This window comes from Oncorhynchus mykiss, chromosome 6 (genome assembly GCF_013265735.2).
Source record: "Oncorhynchus mykiss isolate Arlee chromosome 6, USDA_OmykA_1.1, whole genome shotgun sequence".
In the NCBI taxonomy this organism is placed as follows: Eukaryota; Metazoa; Chordata; class Actinopteri; order Salmoniformes; family Salmonidae; genus Oncorhynchus; species Oncorhynchus mykiss.
The window spans coordinates 100,181,536-100,204,017 of NC_048570.1; the positions used below are offsets into that span (position 1 = coordinate 100,181,536).

Consider the following 22,482-nt stretch of genomic DNA (forward strand, 5'->3'; position numbering starts at 1 on the left):
GAGGACATAACAAAGATCAACATAGAGGACATAACAAAGATCAACATAGAGGACATAACAGAGATCAACATAGAGGACATAACAAAGATCAACACAGAGGACATAACAAAGATCAACACAGAGGACATAACAAAGATCAACATAGAGGACATAACAAAGATCTACAAAGATCAACATAGAGGACATAGAGGACATAACAAAGATCTACAAAGATCAACATAGAGGACATAGAGGACATAACAAAGATCTACAAAGATCAACATAGAGGACATAACAAAGATCAACATAGAGGACATAACAGAGATCAACATAGAGGACATAACATAGAGGACATAACAAAGATCAACATAGAGGACATAACAAAGATCAACATAGAGGACATAACAAAGATCAACATAGAGGACATAACAAAGATCTACAAAGATCAACATAGAGGACATAGAGGACATAACAAAGATCTACATAGAGGACATAGAGGACATAACAAAGAACTAACAACATTCAGTGCTGTTCTCTCAGGCTTAGCTGAAACAACAGGTCTGATTGGTTCATACTGTACTTCCCCCAGGCTTAGCTGAAACAACAGGTCTGATTGGTTCATACTGTTTGTCTCCCAGGGTTACCTGAAACAACAGGTCTGATTGGTTCATACTGTAGTTCTCCCAGGGTTACCTGAAACAGCAGGTCTGATTGGCTCATACTGTTTGTCTCCCAGGGTTACCTGAAACAACAGGTCTGATTGGTTCATACTGTTTGTCTCCCAGGGTTACCTGAAACAACAGGTCTGATTGGTTCATACTGTAGTTCTCCCAGGGTTACCTGAAACAACAGGTCTGATTGGCTCATACTGTTTGTCTCCCAGGGTTACCTGAAACAACAGGTCTGATTGGTTCATACTGTTTGTCTCCCAGGGTTACCTGAAACAACAGGTCTGATTGGTTCATACTGTTTGTCTCCCAGGCTTAGCTGAAACAACAGGTCTGATTGGTTCATACTGTACTTCCCCCAGGCTTAGCTGAAACAACAGGTCTGATTGGTTCATACTGTTTGTCTCCCAGGGTTACCTGAAACAACAGGTCTGATTGGTTCATACTGTAGTTCTCCCAGGGTTACCTGAAACAACAGGTCTGATTGGTTCATACTGTTTGTCTCCCAGGGTTACCTGAAACAACAGGTCTGATTGGTTCATACTGTAGTTCTCCCAGGGTTACCTGAAACAACAGGTCTGATTGGTTCATACTGTAGTTCTCCCAGGGTTACCTGAAACAACAGGTCTGATTGGTTCATACTGTTTGTCTCCCAGGGTTACCTGAAACAACAGGTCTGATTGGCTCATACTGTTTGTCTCCCAGTGTTACCTGAAACAACAGGTCTGATTGGTTCATACTGTTTGTCTCCCAGGGTTACCTGAAACAACAGGTCTGATTGGTTCATACTGTTTGTCTCCCAGGGTTACCTGAAACAACAGGTCTGATTGGCTCATACTGTTTGTCTCCCAGGGTTACCTGAAACAACAGGTCTGATTGGTTCATACTGTTTGTCTCCCAGGGTTACCTGAAACAACAGGTCTGATTGGTTCATACTGTTTGTCTCCCAGGGTTACCTGAAACAACAGGTCTGATTGGTTCATACTGTTTGTCTCCCAGGGTTACCTGAAGATGCAGATCACCCCCCTGTTTGAGTACTTCAGGACCATAACGGTTGATTGGACCAGAGTCCCCACTGGACACAACGACCAGTAACAACTCTGCTTTTCAAATGAAATGTTATTTTAAACCAATTAAGATACATAATTGTATTTGTAAATATATCTTTCTGTCGCTTCTCTTACAACAGTAAATACACATTATCGGTCTGTTTTCAAAAGGAGTGCACTACATAGGGAATAGGGTGCTATTTAGGATGAACCCTTAGATATTACCATAATGTGTTGTGAGCCGTTCCACAGCCGTGTCCCTCTTGTCTCTCCTATCTCTCAGATACAACCAGATCAATATTACCATAATGTGTTGTGAGCCGTTCCACAGCCATGTCCCTCTTGTCTCTCCTATCTCTCAGATACAACCAGATCAACGCCATATCCTTTGCGTGTCGTATGGGAGTGGAGCGCTGCAGGGTTCTCACCAGCGATTGGTTCAGAGAGTGGATGCTGAACCCAGACCACAACCCGTGAGTACGAAGCACAATTATTTGGGTTTCCATATCCTGGGTCTTTCCCAAAATTCCCAGGTTTACCAGAAATCCCAGCTGAAGGATTCCTGGAATCAGGAAGGAATAAGTAGGAAAACCGGGACTCCTCCAACTGGTAATTATGGTAAATATAGCAGAATTTGGCAACCCTAAGGATGTTTAGAGTTAACGTGATTGTTTTCGTTCTCTTCAATGATGCTGATTTTGTGTTTATGCAACTCTTTATTGACAGGATTCACCCCAACCTGAAGAAAACGGTGTACTGTAACGCTATCGCAGCAGGAGGGGTGGAGGAATGGGACTTCGCCTGGCAGATGTTCAAGAATGCCACAGTAGCCACAGAGGCTGCCAAGCTGAGGTCCTCCCTGGCCTGTACTAAGGTCCCATGGCTGCTGAACAGGTAGGCACAGAGGCTGCCAAGCTGAGGTCCTCCCTGGCCTGTACTAAGGTCCCATGGCTGCTGAACAGGTAGGTACAGAGGCTGCCAAGCTGAGGTCTTCTCTGGTCTGTACTAAGGTCCCTGCAGAACAGGTAGGTACAGAGGCTGCCAAGCTGAGGTCCTCCCTGGCCTGTACTAAGGTTCCATGGCTGCTGAACAGGTAGGTACAGAGGCTGCCAAGCTGAGGTCTTCTCTGGTCTGTACTAAGGTCCCTGCTGAACAGGTAGGTACAGAGGCTGCCAAGCTGAGGTCCTCCCTGGTCTGTACTAAGGTCCCTGCTGAACAGGTAGGTACAGAGGCTGCCAAGCTGAGGTCTTCTCTGGTCTGTACTAAGGTCCCTGCTGAACAGGTAGGTACAGAGGCTGCCAAGCTGAGGTCCTCCCTGGTCTGTACTAAGGTCCCTGCTGAACAGGTAGGTACAGAGGCTGCCAAGCTGAGGTCCTCCCTGGTCTGTACTAAGGTCCCTGCTGAACAGGTAGGTACAGAGGCTGCCAAGCTGAGGTCCTCCCTGGTCTGTACTAAGGTCCCTGCTGAACAGGTAGGTACAGAATCCTCAGCAGGAGCTAACACTCAGAACCACTTCATCTTGTGTTTTGTTGAAGAAAAGGTCTGGTTTCGTGAACCAAACCACACAACACTTAAGTTGGAGTGACGCTAGACCTTTATCCTGTTCAACTCTGAGCCGTTGTTTTGGACCCGGTAACAACTAATTAGTTTATTTGTTGTCTGAACATAGAAAGTGAAAGCTGTCTTTTTGGAAACTCAAATCTTACTGCTGGTGATGTCATAAAAAAGTGCCAAGGTTTAGTCTGCATGGAAAGGGTCCACCCTGATGGTCACTGTAAAGCAATGCATTCCCTTCTCCGTCCACATCATCAGTGTATTCATCCTCTACGTGTTGATCCGTCTCACTGGTTTACAACAGGAAAAGACACGTGTCCTCACCTGTCTAAGTGTTATTTGGAGATGTTTCACTCTGTAACTCGAAAGGGTCATTTTAAGATGGCAGTCATTTTGGCGCAGTGACTCACTCACTACCCAAAACAGATGCAACTGGTTTCAAGTGGCTAAGACATGTCATGTGATCTCCTACTGCTATCTAGTGGATAGATTGGGAATGAGACAGGGGATATATTTGCATGAATTGATAGGTAGAGATTTCCTCTTTCTCATCATGTGCCTTCAGAGAGTATTCATACCCCTTCGTCCACATGTTGTTGTTACAGACAGAATTCAAAATGGATTAAAGATTTATATTTGTTTCTCACCCATAAACACACAATCATTTACAAAAGTATTCACACCCCTGAGTCAATGCATGTTAGAATCATCTTTGGCAGCGATTACAGCTGTGTGTCTTTATGGGTAAATATCTAAGAGTGATTACAGCTGTGTGTCTTTATGGGTAAATATCTAAGAGCGATTACAGCTGTGTGTCTTTATGGGTAAATATCTAAGAGCGATTACAGCTGTGTGTCTTTATGGGTAAATATCTAAGAGTGATTACAGCTGTGTGTCTTTATGGGTAAATATCTAAGATCGATTACAGCTGTGTGTCTTTATGGGTAAATATCTAAGAGTGATTACAGCTGTGTGTCTTTATGGGTAAATATCTAAGAGTGATTACAGCTGTGTGTCTTTATGGGTCTCTAAGAGCGATTACAGCTGTGAGTCTTTATGGGTAAATATCTAAGAGTGATTACAGCTGTGTGTCTTTATGGGTCTCTAAGAGTGATTACAGCTGTGTGTCTTTATGGGTAAATATCTAAGAGCGATTACAGCTGTGTGTCTTTATGGGTAAATATCTAAGAGTGATTACAGCTGTGTGTCTTTATGGGTCTCTAAGAGTGATTACAGCTGTGTGTCTTTATGGGTAAATATCTAAGAGTGATTACAGCTGTGTGTCTTTATGGGTAAATATCTAAGAGTGATTACAGCTGTGTGTCTTTATGGGTAAATATCTAAGAGTGATTACAGCTGTGTGTCTTTATGGGTCTCTAAGAGTGATTACAGCTGTGTGTCTTTATGGGTAAATATCTAAGAGCGATTACAGCTTTGTGTCTTTATGGGTCTCTAAGAGCGATTACAGCTGTGTGTCTTTATGGGTAAATATCTAAGAGTGATTACAGCTGTGTGTCTTTATGGGTAAATATCTAAGAGTGATTACAGCTGTGTGTCTTTATGGGTTAATATCTAAGAGCGATTACAGCTGTGTGTCTTTATGGGTTAATATCTAAGAGTGATTACAGCTGTGTGTCTTTATGGGTCTCTAAGAGTGATTACAGCTGTGTGTCTTTATGAGTCTCTAAGAGTGATTACAGCTGTGTGTCTTTATGGGTAAATATCTAAGAGTGATTACAGCTGTGTGTCTTTATGGGTAAATATCTAAGAGCGATTACAGCTGTGTGTCTTTATGGGTAAATATCTAAGAGCGATTACAGCTGTGTGTCTTTATGGGTTAATATCTAAGAGCGATTACAGCTGTGTGTCTTTATGGGTCTCTAAGAGTGATTACAGCTGTGTGTCTTTATGGGTCTCTAAGAGCGATTACAGCTGTGTGTCTTTATGGGTAAATATCTAAGAGTGATTACAGCTGTGTGTCTTTATGGGTCTCTAAGAGCGATTACAGCTGTGTGTCTTTATGGGTTAATATCTAAGAGTGATTACAGCTGTGTGTCTTTATGGGTAAATATCTAAGAGCGATTACAGCTGTGTGTCTTTATGGGTAAATATCTAAGAGTGATTACAGCTGTGTGTCTTTATGGGTCTCTAAGAGTGATTACAGCTGTGTGTCTTTATGGGTAAATATCTAAGAGTGATTACAGCTGTGTGTCTTTATGGGTCTCTAAGAGTGATTACAGCTGTGTGTCTTTATGGGTTAATATCTAAGAGCGATTACAGCTGTGTGTCTTTATGGGTTAATATCTAAGAGTGATTACAGCTGTGTGTCTTTATGGGTCTCTAAGAGTGATTACAGCTGTGTGTCTTTATGAGTCTCTAAGAGTGATTACAGCTGTGTGTCTTTATGGGTAAATATCTAAGAGTGATTACAGCTGTGTGTCTTTATGGGTAAATATCTAAGAGCGATTACAGCTGTGTGTCTTTATGGGTAAATATCTAAGAGCGATTACAGCTGTGTGTCTTTATGGGTTAATATCTAAGAGCGATTACAGCTGTGTGTCTTTATGGGTCTCTAAGAGTGATTACAGCTGTGTGTCTTTATGGGTCTCTAAGAGCGATTACAGCTGTGTGTCTTTATGGGTTAATATCTAAGAGCGATTACAGCTGTGTGTCTTTATGGGTCTCTAAGAGTGATTACAGCTGTGTGTCTTTATGGGTCTCTAAGAGTGATTACAGCTGTGTGTCTTTATGGGTCTCTAAGAGCGATTACAGCTGTGTGTCTTTATGGGTTAATATCTAAGAGTGATTACAGCTGTGTGTCTTTATGGGTCTCTAAGAGCGATTACAGCTGTGTGTCTTTATGGGTTAATATCTAAGAGCGATTACAGCTGTGTGTCTTTATGCGTCTCTAAGAGTGATTACAGCTGTGTGTCTTTATGGGTCTCTAAGAGTGATTACAGCTGTGTGTCTTTATGGGTCTCTAAGAGCGATTACAGCTGTGTGTCTTCATGGGTTAATATCTAAGAGTGATTACAGCTGTGTGTCTTTATGGGTCTCTAAGAGCGATTACAGCTGTGTGTCTTTATGGGTAAATCTCTAAGAGTGATTACAGCTGTGTGTCTTTATGGGTAAATATCTAAGAGTGATTACAGCTGTGTGTCTTTATGGGTCTCTAAGAGTGATTACAGCTGTGTGTCTTTATGGGTAAATATCTAAGAGTGATTACAGCTGTGTGTCTTTATGGGTTAATATCTAAGAGTGATTACAGCTGTGTGTCTTTATGGGTAAATATCTAAGAGTGATTACTGCTGTGTGTCTTTATGGGTAAATATCTAAGAGCGATTACAGCTGTGTGTCTTTATGGGTAAATATCTAAGAGTGATTACAGCTGTGTGTCTTTATGGGTAAATATCTAAGAGTGATTACAGCTGTGTGTCTTTATGGGTAAATATCTAAGAGTGATTACAGCTGTGTGTCTTTATGGGTCTCTAAGAGCGATTACAGCTGTGTGTCTTTATGGGTAAATATCTAAGAGTGATTACAGCTGTGTGTCTTTATGGGTAAATATCTAAGAGCGATTACAGCTGTGTGTCTTTATGGGTTAATATCTAAGAGTGATTACAGCTGTGTGTCTTTATGGGTAAATATCTAAGAGTGATTACTGCTGTGTGTCTTTATGGGTAAATATCTAAGAGCGATTACAGCTGTGTGTCTTTATGGGTAAATATCTAAGAGTGATTACAGCTGTGTGTCTTTATTGGTAAATATCTAAGAGCAATTACAGCTGTGAGTCTTTATGGGTAAATATCTAAGAGCGATTACAGCTGTGTGTCTTTATGGGTAAATATCTAAGAGTGATTACAACTGTGTGTCTTTATGGGTAAATATCTAAGAGCGATTACAGCTGTGTGTCTTTATGGGTAAATATCTAAGAGCGATTACAGCTGTGTGTCTTTATGGGTAAATATCTAAGAGTGATTACAGCTGTGTTTCTTTATGGGTCTCTAAGAGTGATTACAGTTGTGTGTCTTTATGGGTAAATATCTAAGTGCGATTACAGCTGTGTGTCTTTATGGGTAAATATCTAAGAGTGATTACAGCTGTGTGTCTTTATGGGTCTCTAAGAGTGATTACAGCTGTGTGTCTTTATGGGTCTCTAAGAGCGATTACAGCTTTGTGTCTTTATGGGTTAATATCTAAGAGTGATTACAGCTGTGTGTCTTTATGGGTCTCTAAGAGCGATTACAGCTGTGTGTCTTTATGGGTTAATATCTAAGAGTGATTACAGCTGTGTGTCTTTATGGGTCTCTAAGAGTGATTACAGCTGTGTGTCTTTATGGGTTAATATCTAAGAGTGATTACAGCTGTGTGTCTTTATGGGTCTCTAAGAGTGATTACAGCTGTGTGTCTTTATGGGTCTCTAAGAGCGATTACAGCTGTGTGTCTTTATGGGTAAATATCTAAGAGTGATTACAGCTGTGTGTCTTTATGGGTAAATATCTAAGAGCGATTACAGCTGTGTGTAGAGCTTTCCACACCTGGATTGAAAAACATAATTCCTCTTTGATATTATGGGATATTGTGTGTAGACCAGTTAACTTTAAATTCAGCCTGTAACACAACAACATGTGTAAAAAGTCAAGGAGTGTGAATACTTTCTGAAGGTGCTGTATATCATTCCTGCATGAGAACAATTATTCCTCTAAAATTAAAAATGACATCACAAGCCCTGCTGTGTTTGTGCATGTTTAGAGCAACACCATCAGGGAAAAAAATCGGACTTAGGTCACGTCACAAATCCTTTTTTTGTGTTGAAACAGGTATCTGGATTATTCCCTGGATCCAGCTAAGATCCGAAAGCAGGACTGCACCTCCACCATCAACTACATCGCTGGTAACGTGGTGGGGATGCCCCTGGCCTGGGACTTCATCAGGGCTAGGTGGAACTACATCTATACAGAGTAAGTCTAGGTGGAACTACATCTATACAGAGTAAGTCTAGGTGGAACTACATCTATACAGAGTAAGTCTAGGTGGAACTACATCTATACAGAGTAAGTCTAGGTGGAACTACATCTATACAGAGTAAGTCTAGGTGGAACTACATCTATACAGAGTAAGTCTAGGTGGAACTACATCTATACAGAGTAAGTCTAGGTGGAACTACATCTATACAGTGTAAGTCTAGGTGGAACTACATCTATACAGTGTAAGTCTAGGGGGAACTACATCTATACAGTGTAAGGTGGAACTACATCTATACAGAGTAAGTCATCAGGGCTAGGTGAAACTACATCTATACAGAGTACGTCTAGGTGGAACTACATCTATACAGAGTAAGTCTAGGTGAAACTACATCTATACAGAGTAAGTCTAGGTGAAACTACATCTATACAGAGTAAGTCTAGGTGAAACTACATCTATACAGAGTAAGTCATCAGGGCTAGGTGAAACTACATCTATACAGAGTAAGTCTAGGTGGAACTACATTTATACAGTGTAAGTCTAGGGGGAACTACATCTATACAGAGTAAGTCTAGGTGGAACTACATCTATACAGAGTAAGTCTAGGTGGAACTACATCTATACAGAGAAAGTCTAGGTGGAACTACATCTATACAGAGAAAGTCTAGGGGGAACTACATCTATACAGAGTAAGTCTAGGTGGAACTACATCTATACAGAGAAAGTCTAGGGGGAACTACATATATATACAGAGTAAGTCTAGGTGGAACTACATCTATAGAGAGTAAGTCTAGGTGGAACTACATCTATACAGAGTAAGTCATCAGGTCTAGGTGGAACTACATCTATACAGAGTAAGTCTAGGTGGAACTACATCTATACAGTGTAAGTCTAGGTGGAACTACATCTATACAGAGTAAGTCTAGGTGGAACTGCATCTATACAGAGTAAGTCTAGGTGGAACTACATCTATACAGAGTAAGTCATCAGGGCTAGGTGAAACTACATCTATACAGAGTAAGTCTAGGTGGAACTACATCTATACAGAGTAAGTCATCAGGGCTAGGTGAAACTACATCTATACAGAGTAAGTCTAGGTGAAACTACATCTATACAGAGTAAGTCTAGGTGGAACTACATCTATACAGTGTAAGGCTAGGTGGAACTACATCTATACAGAGTAAGTCTAGGTGAAACTACATCTATACAGATTAAGTCATCAGGGCTAGGTGAAACTACATCTATACAGAGTAAGTCTAGGTGGAACTACATCTATACAGTGTAAGTCTAGGTGGAACTACATCTATACAGTGTAAGGCTAGGTGGAACTACATCTATACAGAGTAAGTCTAGGTGGAACTACATCTATACAGAGTAAGTCTAGGTGAAACTACATCTATACAGTGTAAGGCTAGGTGGAACCACATCTATACAGTGTAAGTCTAGGTGGAACTACATCTATACAGAGTAAGTCTAGGTGAAACTACATCTATACAGAGTAAGTCTAGGTGAAACTACATCTATACAGAGTAAGTCATCAGGGCTAGGTGAAACTACATCTATACAGAGTAAGTCTAGGTGGAACTACATCTATACAGAGTAAGTCTAGGTGGAACTACATCTATACAGTGTAAGGCTAGGTGGAACTACATCTATACAGAGTAAGTCTAGGTGAAACTACATCTATACAAAGTAAGTCTAGGTGAAACTACATCGATATAGAGTAAGTCTAGGTGGAACTACATCTATACAGTGTAAGGCTAGGTGGAACTACATCTATACAGAGTAAGTCTAGGTGGAACTACATCTATACAGAGTAAGTCTAGGTGAAACTACATCTATACAGTGTAAGGCTAGGTGGAACCACATCTATACAGTGTAAGTCTAGGTGGAACTACATCTATACAGAGTAAGTCTAGGTGAAACTACATCTATACAGAGTAAGTCTAGGTGAAACTACATCTATACAGAGTAAGTCATCAGGGCTAGGTGAAACTACATCTATACAGAGTAAGTCTAGGTGGAACTACATCTATACAGAGTAAGTCTAGGTGGAACTACATCTATACAGTGTAAGGCTAGGTGGAACTACATCTATACAGAGTAAGTCTAGGTGAAACTACATCTATACAAAGTAAGTCTAGGTGAAACTACATCGATATAGAGTAAGTCTAGGTGGAACCACATCTATACAGTGTAAGTCTAGGTGGAACTACATCTATACAGAGTAAGTCTAGGTGAAACTACATCTATACAGAGTAAGTCTAGGTGAAACTACATCTATACAGAGTAAGTCATCAGGGCTAGGTGAAACTACATCTATACAGAGTAAGTCTAGGTGGAACTACATCTATACAGAGTAAGTCTAGGTGGAACTACATCTATACAGTGTAAGGCTAGGTGGAACTACATCTATACAGAGTAAGTCTAGGTGAAACTACATCTATACAAAGTAAGTCTAGGTGAAACTACATCGATATAGAGTAAGTCTAGGTGGAACTACATCTATACAGAGTAAGTCTAGGTGGAACTACATCTATACAGAGTAAGTCTAGGTGGAACTACATCTATACAGAGTAAGTCATCAGGGCTAGATGGAACTACATCTATACAGAGTAAGTCTAGATGGAACTACATCTATACAGAGTAAGTCTAGGTGGAACTACATCTACACAGTGTAAGTCTAGGTGGAACTACATCTATGCAGAGTAAGTCATCAGGGCTAGGTGAAACTACATCTATACAAAGTAAGTCTAGGTGAAACTACATCGATATAGAGTAAGTCTAGGTGGAACTACATCTATACAGTGTAAGGCTAGGTGGAACTACATCTATACAGAGTAAGTCTAGGTGGAACTACATCTATACGGTGTAAGTCTAGGTGGAACTACATCTATGCAGAGTAGGTCATCAGGGCTAGGTGGATCTACATCTATGCAGAGTAGGTCTAGGTGGAACTACATCTATACGGTGTAAGTCTAGGTGGGGCTATTGGACATCATGTAACTGTGAATATGTATCAGAGAAACTGATGTTTATTCACAAAGTAAAGATAATAATAATACATCGTTGTACCTGGCAGATATGGTGGTGGATCCTTCTCATTCTCTAACCTCATCAACAGTGTGACCAGGAGATTCTCTACTGAGTTTGAGCTGAAGCAGGTTGGTACTGAGCTGAATCAGGGCTGTCCAACCCTGTACCTGGAGAGCTTACCCTCCTGTAGGTTTTCACTCTAACCCTGTTCCTGGAGAGCTACCCTCCTGTAAGGTTTTCACCCCAAGCCTGTTCCTGGAGAGCTACCCTCCTGTAGGTTTTCACCCCAAGCCTGTTCCTGGAGAGCTACCCTCCTGTAGGTTTTCACTCTAACCCTGTTCCTGGAGAGCTACCCTCCTGTAAGGTTTTCACCCCAAGCCTGTTCCTGGAGAGCTACCCTCCTGTAGGTTTTCACCCTAAGCCTGTTCCTGGAGAGCTACCCTCCTGTAGGTTTTCACCCTAAGCCTGTTCCTGGAGAGCTACCCTCCTGTAAGGTCTTCACCCTAAGTCTGTTCCTGGAGAGCTACCCTCCTGTAAGGTTTTCACCCTAAGCCTGTTCCTGGAGAGCTTACCCTCCTGTAGGTTTTCACCCTAAGCCTGTTCCTGGAGAGCTACCCTCCTGTAAGGTTTTCATCCTAACCCTGTTCCTGGAGAGCTTAGCCTCCTGTAAGGTTTTCATCCTAACCCTGTTCCTGGAGAGCCTACCCTCCTGTAAGGTTTTCATCCTAACCCTGTTCCTGGAGAGCTTACCCTCCTGTAGGTTTTCACCCTAAGCCTGTTCCTGGAGAGCTACCCTCCTGTAAGGTTTTCACCCTAAGCCTGTTCATGGAGAGCTTACCCTCCTGTAGGTTTTCACCCTAACCCTGTTCCTGGAGAGCTACCCTCCTGTAAGGTTTTCAAAGGTTAGTGAACCCTGGGGTGAAACCTACATTACGGTATCTCTCCAGGAACAGGGTTGGAGTTAAATCCTACAGGACAGTATCTCTCCAGGAACAGGGTTGGAGTTAAAACCTACAGGACGGTATCTCTCCAGGAACAGGGTTGGAGTTAACCTACAGGACAGTATCTCTCCAGGAACAGGGTTGAGCAGCCCTGGGCTGTGTGGAACTACATATATGCAGAGTAAATCTAGGTGGAACTACATCTATGCAGAGTAAGTCATCTGGGCTGAATGGATGAATGGATGGATAGATGGATGGTCTGTTTGTTGGGGGGGGGGGTTACAGATACAGTTTAATAAGGTATCAATTAGACTGGAGGTATATGTATGGATGGATGGTCTGTTTGTTGGGGGGGGGGGGGGGGGGGGTACAGATACAGTTTAATAAGGTATCAATTAGACTGGAGGTATATGTATGAATGGATGGTCTGTTTGTTGGGGGGGGGGGGGGGGGTACAGATACAGTTTAATAAGGTATCAATTAGACTGGAGGTATATGTATGGATGGATGGTCTGTTTGTTGGGGGGGGGGGGGGGGTACAGATACAGTTTAATAAGGTATCAATTAGACTGGAGGTATATGTATGGATGGATGGTCTGTTTGTTGGGGGGGGGGGGGTACAGATACAGTTTAATAAGGTATCAATTAGACTGGAGGTATATGTATGGATGGATGGTCTGTTTGTTGGGGGGGGGGGGGGGTACAGATACAGTTTAATAAGGTATCAATTAGACTGGAGGTATATGTATGGATGGATGGTCTGTTTGTTGGGGGGGGGGGTTACAGATACAGTTTAATAAGGTATCAATTAGACTGGAGGTATATGTGTGGATGGATGGTCTGTTTGTTGGGGGGGGGGGGGGGGGGTACAGATACAGTTTAATAAGGTATCAATTAGACTGGAGGTATATGTATGAATGGATGGTCTGTTTGTTGGGGGGGGGGGTACAGATACAGTTTAATAAGGTATCAATTAGACTAGAGGTATATGGATGGATGGTCTGTTTGTTGGGGGGGGGGGGTACAGATACAGTTTAATAAGGTATCAATTAGACTGGAGGTATATGTATGGATGGATGGTCTGTTTGTTGGGGGGGGGGGGGTACAGATACAGTTTAATAAGGTATCAATTAGACTAGAGGTATATGTATGAATGGATGGTCTGTTTGTTGGGGGGGGGGGGGGGGGGGTACAGATACAGTTTAATAAGGTATCAATTAGACTGGAGGTATATGTGTGGATGGATGGTCTGTTTGTTGGGGGGGGGGGGGGGTACAGATACAGTTTAATAAGGTATCAATTAGACTGGAGGTATATGTATGAATGGATGGTCTGTTTGTTGGGGGGGGGGGGGGGGTACAGATACAGTTTAATAAGGTATCAATTAGACTGGAGGTATATGTGTGGATGGATGGTCTGTTTGTTGGGGGGGGGGGGGGTACAGATACAGTTTAATAAGGTATCAATTAGACTGGAGGTATATGTATGAATGGATGGTCTGTTTGTTGGGGGGGGGGGGGGGGTACAGATACAGTTTAATAAGGTATCAATTAGACTAGAGGTATATGGATGGATGGTCTGTTTGTTGGGGGGGGGGGTACAGATACAGTTTAATAAGGTATCAATTAGACTGGAGGTATATGGATGGATGGTCTGTTTGTTGGGGGGGGGGGAGACCAGAGCTTGTTTTCCTCCGTCTCAAATGAGTTAGAAACGACAACATTGTTGAGTCAGTATTGTGATTTCTACCATGTTTCTGTAATTGCAGCTGAAGCAGTTTAAAGAGGACAATGCCCGTGTGGGGTTTGGCTCGGGGACGCTGGCTCTGGAGCAGGCTATTGAGAGGACTACGGCCAACATCAAATGGGTGGCGGAGAACCAGGAGCACGTTATGAAGTGGTTGGCCAATGAATGTACGTGAAATACCCCCCCACTACAGCACTGCGCGACCAGGCCAATGGTGTTACTGCTTACTGAACCATCAGGGATATACAGACTGTATTAAACAGACCACAAACATGGGGCTGTGTGACCCAAATGGCACCCTATTCCCTGTATAGCGTGCTACATAGGGCTCTGGTTAAAAAGAGTGCACTCCATAGGGAATAGGGAGCCATTTGGGACAGAGATGTGCTGTATAATGATGAATGGACCAAAATCATGTTGTTACTTGAATCATGTGCATCCATTTTGGATTGTCAGTTTTTCATGTTCTCATGTTAATAAATGTCTGCCAATAAACGCTCAGTTAATATTGTCAGTTTTCAATCTCCCCAATATGTTCCTGGTCTTTACCTTCAGTTTGTTATTGGAAATCTGACACAGTTTCCTTCTTTACAGAAGGATGCACTGGATTTCTATAACAAAAAGGACAATATCTCAGTAACTACGGTCAACATAGAAAATGACTCCTTTTGATTAAATTATATATCTTTTTTTTTTAGAACGTGTGGCAGTTGTTATTGTGACTGACCAGCTCGATTTGGACTGTAGCAAGAAAATAGTGTTTTTTACATCGGATAAAAGTAGAGATTCAGACCTACTGGTATATCATACACTACAGAGGAACAATGAGAAAGTAATTCTGCTTTGAAAGTTGATAAACTTGTAAACTCACTTTTGAGGAAATGGCCCTTGAATGATTTTTGGTACCTACTGGAAAGCTCTTCTTGGTCTACACCCATTCAGCGTCGTTCCCACCCTCTTAAGCCTGGGCCCCATCCATCTCTTTAAGGGTTCACATGTGAGGCCGTGTGCTAAACAACCAAAGATTTCAAGACTAATGGTTGGTTTATACTACGTCTATCGACAGTTGTCCAATGAAATCATGAATATTCTATGGTCGTCCGACTTCAAACTTCACGTTGTCGTTATGAAAAAGTTTAAAGGAAAAAACTACAGGCTGCGTGACATCAGCAGCCTGGTGGCCCAAAATAGCATAACTAGTGTATTTTAACATCAATAAACCCACCCGTTTAAACATGAATTTTGTAAATGTCAATCTAGCAAACCAGGCAACTTAAAGCAACTTTGGTTTCTAGCTGGTTGGCTAGATAGCTAATGGTAAGTTAGCTGACTAGCCAGTTCAAATAATGACCAGATATCTGAAAACGTCTTCATTTTTAGCTTATTTGTCTTCATTATTACAGTAAAATAAACTCACAAAGGCTATATACAGGGGGTACTGGTAAAGAGTCAATGTGGAGGCTATATACAGGGGGTACCGGTACAGAGTCAATGTGGAGGCTATATACAGGGTGTTATGGTACAGAGTCAATGTGGAGGCTATATACAGGGGGTACTGGTACAGAGTCAATGTGGAGACTATATACAGGGTGTTACGGTACAGAGTCAATGTGGAGGCTATATACAGGGGGTACCGGTACAGAGTCAATGTGGAGACTATATACAGGGTGTTACGGTACAGAGTCAATGTGGAGGCTATATACAGGGGGTACTGGTACAGAGTCAATGTGGAGGCTATATACAGAGGGTACCAGTACAGAGTCAATGTGGAGGCTATATACAGGGGGTACCGGTACAGAGTCAATGTGGAGGCTATATACAGGGGGTACTGGTACAGAGTCAATGTGGAGGCTATATACAGGGTGTTACGGTACAGAGTCAATGTGGAGGCTATATACAGGGGGTACTGGTACAGAGTCAATGTGGAGGCTATATACAGGGGGTACTGGTACAGAGTCAATGTGGAGGCTGTATACAGGGTGTACCGGTACAGAGTCAATGTGGAGGCTATATACAGGGTGTTACGGTACAGAGTCAATGTGGAGGCTATATACAGGGGGTACCGTTACTAAGTCAATGTGGAGGCTATATACAGGGGGTACCGGTACAGAGTCAATGTGGAGGCTATATACAGGGGGTACTGGTACAGAGTCAATATACAGGGTGTACTGGTACAGAGTCAATGTGGAGGCTATATACAGGGGGTACTGGTACAGAGTCAATGTGGAGGCTATATACAGGGGGTACCGGTACCGAGTCAATGTGGAGACTATATACAGGGGGTACCGGGACAGAGTCAATGTGGAGGCTATATACAGGGGGTACCGGTACAGAGTCAATGTGGAGGCTATATACAGGGGGTACCGGTACAGAGTCAATGTGGAGACTATATACAGGGGGTACTGGTACAGAGTCAATGTGGAGGCTATATACAGGGGGTACTGGTACAGAGTCAATGTGGAGGCTATATACAGGGGGTAACCTGACCACTAGGCTACCCTGCCGCCCCGGCGGGGGTGCACCGGTACAGAGTCAATGTGGAGTCTATATACAGAAACACCAGGTAAACCAGGAAACACCAGGGAGGGAGGGGCGGTTCCCCTTTCAGCCCCGTAGGCAACACCAGGGAGGGAGGGGTGGTTCCCCTTGCTGCCCCGTAGGAAACACCAGGGAGGGAGGGGTGGTTCCCCTTGCTGCCCAGTAGGAAACACCAGGGAGGGAGGGGCGGTTCCCCTTTCAACCCCGTAGGAAACACCAGGGAGGGAGGGGCCGTTCCCCTTCCACTTTCTACAGGAAAAGATTTCAACACTTTATACAGGGAAAGATTTTCCATCCAGAAACAGGAAGGAAGGATAAAGTACAACAGCTTGTCAGCAATCTGTTATCCACACATCTTTATGACTATTGATTAGAACTCTCAGGTTGTCCTGGGCTGGGGGATCAACTATTAATTAACCCAGCTGATTGGAACTCTCAGGTTGCCCCAGGCTGGGGGATCAACTATTAACCTGGCATATTGTGGGAGTTCCTCAGAGGGCATAAAAAAGAAACACAATCCCCTCTGGGTCCATCTAGGTCCCCCTCTCTCTTTCTGCCAGTCAGTCATTACACTACCCTCAGATAGACAGATATCCGTCTGTTACAGACATGGGGAAAGGGTTCTTCATCAGCAAGACTTTGGGGATAGTTGGTGTGATCGTGGGGACTGGAGTGGTGGCCACCATCATCGCCCTGTCAGTGGTCTATAGCCAGGAGAAGGCCAAGATCCATGAGGCAGTGAATCCCCCCACTACTCCCTCCACTCCCTGGGAACACTACAGACTGCCTGACTCCCTGTCTCCTGTCTCCTACAACATCACCCTCTGGCCTCGACTGGTTGTCAACGCCTCTACTGGCCTCTACATCTTCACAGGACAGTCAGCTGTGGTGTTCCAGTGTGAGAAGGACACCGATCTGATCCTCATCCACGCTAACAAGCTGAACCTGACTCTGCTCAGCCTGATTAGCCGGGATGGGGCTACTGCTCCCGCCATTAAGAAAAGCTGGCTGGAGGTTCCTACTCAGTTCTTAGTGATCCAGCTGAATAGTAATCTGATGGCAGGGAGACAGTATGAGCTGTACACAGAGTTTATAGGAGAACTGGCTGATGACCTGGGAGGCTTCTACAGGAGTGAATATACAGAGGGGACCAGTCCCCCGGTGAGAAAGTAAGCAAAACATTAATCATCATTTCCAACCCACGTTTAAAAATCGTGTCGGATGTTGCCTAACACTGTAAAGTTGGTTGCAAGGTCGAATCTCCGAGCTGACAAGGTAAAAATCTGACTTAAGTTAAATAAAAGGTAAAATAAATAAACCTATTCTATTAAATTTGACTGAAATCAAATAACATCTTTGACAGATCAATGTGATTTGTTTAATTGAATGAAGCTTCTAAATTGCGTTAATGACCTCATGCGTATCCACATTGAATAGTGTCAGGGTAGTGCAGTAGAGACAGCTTATTAGAAGAGTTGGAGGCTGATTGGGGCCGTGGCTTTCAGGTTGGTATTTTTGCACACCCATCAGAATGAATGCCATTCCAGTTGATCTGATCAATTGACAATCTCCTACAGAGCCATAATCTGCAATGATACTTGCATAAAATACACTGTGAAAACTTGACTGATATGGTTTCTGTTGTTCATCTGAACTGCTGTTATTGATTGGTAAAGCTTTGGGTTGTTTGAACAACCTATTCAATTTGTCTGAAGTCAAACAATGAATTTGGGAGATCATTGTGTGTACGGGGTGCGTAACTGGTGGCAGGGAAGTCAAACGCAGGAGAGCAGAACTTGGTGAATAGAGCAGAACTTGGTGAATACCCGGAGCAGTTTAATATATAAAACTAACGGCATACAAAACAACAAACACATGGGTACAAAACCCGTAGCGCACCAGTAACACATAACACATGGGTACAAAACCAGTAACACATAGCACATGGGTACAAAACCCGTAGCGCACCAGTAACACATAACACATGGGTACAAAACCCGTAACACATAGCACATGGGTACAAAACCCGTAACACATAGCACATGGGTACAAAACCCGTAGCGCACCAGTAACACATAACACATGGGTACAAAACCCGTAACACATAGCACATGGGTACAAAACCCGTAGCGCACCAGTAACACATAACACATGGGTACAAAACCCGTAGCGCACCAGTAACACATAACACATGGGTACAAAACCCGTAACACATAGCACATGGGTACAAAACCCGTAACACATAACACATGGGTACAAAACCTGTAGCGCACCAGTAACACATAACACATGGGTACAAAACCTGTAACACATAGCACATGGGTACAAAACCCGTAGCGCACCAGTAACACATAACACATGGGTACAAAACCCGTAGCGCACCAGTAACACATAACACATGGGTACAAAACCCGTAACACATAGCACATGGGTACAAAACCTGTAGTGCACCAGTAACACATAACACATGGGTACAAAACCCGTAGCGCACCAGTAACACATAACACATGGGTACAAAACCAGTAACACATAGCACATGGGTACAAAACCCGTAGCGCACCAGTAACACATAACACATGGGTACAAAACCCGTAGCGCACCAGTAACACATAGCACATGGGTACAAAACCTGTAACACATAGCACATGGGTACAAAACCCGTAGCGCACCAGTAACACATAGCACATGGGTACAAAACCTGTAACACATAGCACATGGGTACAAAACCCGTAGCGCACCAGTAACACATAACACATGGGTACAAAACCTGTAACACATAGCACATGGGTACAAAACCCATAGCGCACCAGTAACACATAACACATGGGTACAAAACCAGTAACACATAGCACATGGGTACAAAACCCGTAGCGCACCAGTAACACATAACACATGGGTACAAAACCCGTAGAGCACCAGTAACACATAACACATGGGTACAAAACCCGCAACACATAGCACATGGGTACATAACCTGTAGTGCACCAGTAACACATAGCACATGGGTACAAAACCCGCAACACATAGCACATGGGTACAAAACCCGTAGTGCACCAGTAACACATAACACATGGGTACAAAACCAGTAACACATAGCACATGGGTACAAAACCAGTAACACATAGCACATGGGTACATAACCTGTAACACATAGCACATGGGTACAAAACCCGTAGTGCACCAGTAACACATAGCACATGGGTACAAAACCAGTAACACATAGCACATGGGTACAAAACCCGTAGTGCACCAGTAACACATAACACATGGGTACAAAACCCGTAGCACACCAGTAACACATAACACATGGGTACAAAACCAGTAACACATAACACATGGGTACAAAACCAGTAACACATAGCACATGGGTACAAAACCAGTAACACATAGCACATGGGTACAAAACCCGTAGTGCACCAGTAACACATAGCACATGGGTACAAAACCAGTAACACATAGCACATGGGTACAAAACCCGTAGTGCACCAGTAACACATAGCACATGGGTACAAAACCCGTAGCGCACCAGTAACACATAACACATGGGTACAAAACCAGTAACACATAGCACATGGGTACAAAACCCGTAGCGCACCAGTAACACATAACACATGGGTACAAAACCAGTAACACATAGCACATGGGTACAAAACCCGTAGTGCACCAGTAACACATAGCACATGGGTACAAAACCCGTAGCGCACCAGTAACACATAGCACATGGGTACAAAACCCGTAGTGCACCAGTAACACATAGCACATGGGTACAAAACCCGTAGTGCACCAGTAACACATAGCACATGGGTACAAAACCCGTAGTGCACCAGTAACACATAGCACATGGGTACAAAACCAGTAACACATAGCACATGGGTACAAAACCAGTAACACATAGCACATGGGTACAAAACCCGTAGTGCACCAGTAACACATAGCACATGGGTACAAAACCCATAGCGCACCAGTAACACATAGCACATGGGTACAAAACCCGTAGAGCACCAGTAACACATAGCACATGGGTACAAAACCCGCAACACATAGCACATGGGTACAAAACCCGTAGTGCACCAGTAACACATAGCACATGGGTACAAAACCAGTAACACATAGCACATGGGTACAAAACCCGTAGTGCACCAGTAACACATAGCACATGGGTACATAACCTGTAACACATAGCACATGGGTACAAAACCAGTAACACATAACACATGGGTACAAAACCAGTAACACATAACACATGGGTACAAAACCTGTAGTGCACCAGTAACACATAGCACATGGGTACAAAACCCATAGCGCACCAGTAACACATAACACATGGGTACAAAACCAGTAACACATAGCACATGGGTACAAAACCCATAGCGCACCAGTAACACATAGCACATGGGTACAAAACCAGTAACACATAGCACATGGGTACAAAACCCGTAGAGCACCAGTAACACATAGCACATGGGTACATAACCTGTAGAGCACCAGTAACACATAGCACATGGGTACATAACCTGTAGAGCACCAGTAACACATAGCACATGGGTACAAAACCCGTAGCGCACCAGTAACACATAGCACATGGGTACAAAACCCGTAGCGCACCAGTAACACATAGCACATGGGTACATAACCTGTAGAGCACCAGTAACACATAGCACATGGGTACAAAACCCGTAGCGCACCAGTAACACATAGCACATGGGTACAAAACCCGTAGCGCACCAGTAACACATAGCACATGGGTACAAAACCAGTAACACATAGCACATGGGTACAAAACCCGTAGTGCACCAGTAACACATAGCACATGGGTACAAAACCCGTAGCGCACCAGTAACACATAGCACATGGGTACAAAACCAGTAACACATAGCACATGGGTACAAAACCCGTAGTGCACCAGTAACACATAGCACATGGGTACAAAACCAGTAACACATAACACATGGGTACAAAACCAGTAAAACATAGCACATGGGTACAAAACCAGTAACACATATCACATGGGTACAAAACCAGTAACACATAGCACATGGGTACAAAACCAGTAACACATAACACATGGGTACAAAACCAGTAAAACATAGCACATGGGTACAAAACCAGTAACACATAGCACATGGGTACAAAACCCATAGCGCACCAGTAACACATAGCACATGGGTACAAAACCAGTAACACATAACACATGGGTACAAAACCAGTAAAACATAGCACATGGGTACAAAACCAGTAACACATATCACATGGGTACAAAACCAGTAACACATAACACATGGGTACAAAACCAGTAAAACATAGCACATGGGTACAAAACCAGTAACACATATCACATGGGTACAAAACCCGTAGCGCACCAGTAACACATAACACATGGGTACAAAACCCGTAACACATAGCACATGGGTACAAAACCCGTAGCGCACCAGTAACACATAACACATGGGTACAAAACCAGTAACACATAGCACATGGGTACAAAACCCGTAGTGCACCAGTAACACATAACACATGGGTACAAAACCCGTAGCGCACCAGTAACACATAGCACATGGGTACAAAACCCGTAACACATAGCACATGGGTACAAAACCCGTAGCGCACCAGTAACACATAGCACATGGGTACAAAACCCGTAACACATAGCACATGGGTACAAAACCAGTAACACATAGCACATGGGTACAAAACCAGTAACACATAGCACGAGTACATACAAAATAAACCATTCCCGACGCGGACATGGGGGAAACAGAGGGAAAATATACAACGTGTAATTAGGGAATTGAAACCAGATGAGTGTGAAAACAAGACAAAACAAATGGAACATGAAAAATGGATCGGCGATGGCTAGAAGACCGGTGACGTCGACCGCCGAACACCGCCCGAACAAGGAGAGGGACCGACTTCGGAAGAAGTCGTGACATTGTGCTTTTTAGAACTGATTGAAAGTTCTACATTTCTTTCAACCCATCATGCACCTTGCCACCCGTCAGAGTGGAT

The 22,482-nt window shown here is 43.2% G+C and overlaps 2 protein-coding genes across 4 annotated transcripts in view; both read left to right on the plus strand.

Moving 5' to 3' along the window:
* The window catches only part of LOC110516289 (aminopeptidase N), a 75,849-nt gene extending 61,397 nt beyond the window's left edge, over positions 1-14,452 (plus strand). For all 3 annotated transcript variants that reach the window (XM_036981720.1, XM_036981721.1, XM_036981722.1), the window contains exons 17-22: positions 1,647-1,738; positions 2,059-2,169; positions 2,423-2,590; positions 8,071-8,211; positions 11,298-11,379; positions 13,961-14,452. In XM_036981720.1, the coding sequence (XP_036837615.1) occupies positions 1,647-1,738; positions 2,059-2,169; positions 2,423-2,590; positions 8,071-8,211; positions 11,298-11,379; positions 13,961-14,113 (747 nt within the window). In that variant the 3' untranslated portion in view covers positions 14,114-14,452. The remainder of the gene's footprint in view (positions 1-1,646; positions 1,739-2,058; positions 2,170-2,422; positions 2,591-8,070; positions 8,212-11,297; positions 11,380-13,960) is intronic.
* Positions 14,453-17,000: 2,548 nt separating this feature from the next.
* LOC110527036 (aminopeptidase N) overlaps positions 17,001-22,482 on the plus strand; it is a 54,344-nt gene continuing 48,862 nt past the window's right edge. Inside the window, exon 1 of the mRNA XM_036981726.1 lies at positions 17,001-17,645. Within this exon, the coding sequence (XP_036837621.1) occupies positions 17,086-17,645 (560 nt within the window). The 5' untranslated portion in view covers positions 17,001-17,085. The remainder of the gene's footprint in view (positions 17,646-22,482) is intronic.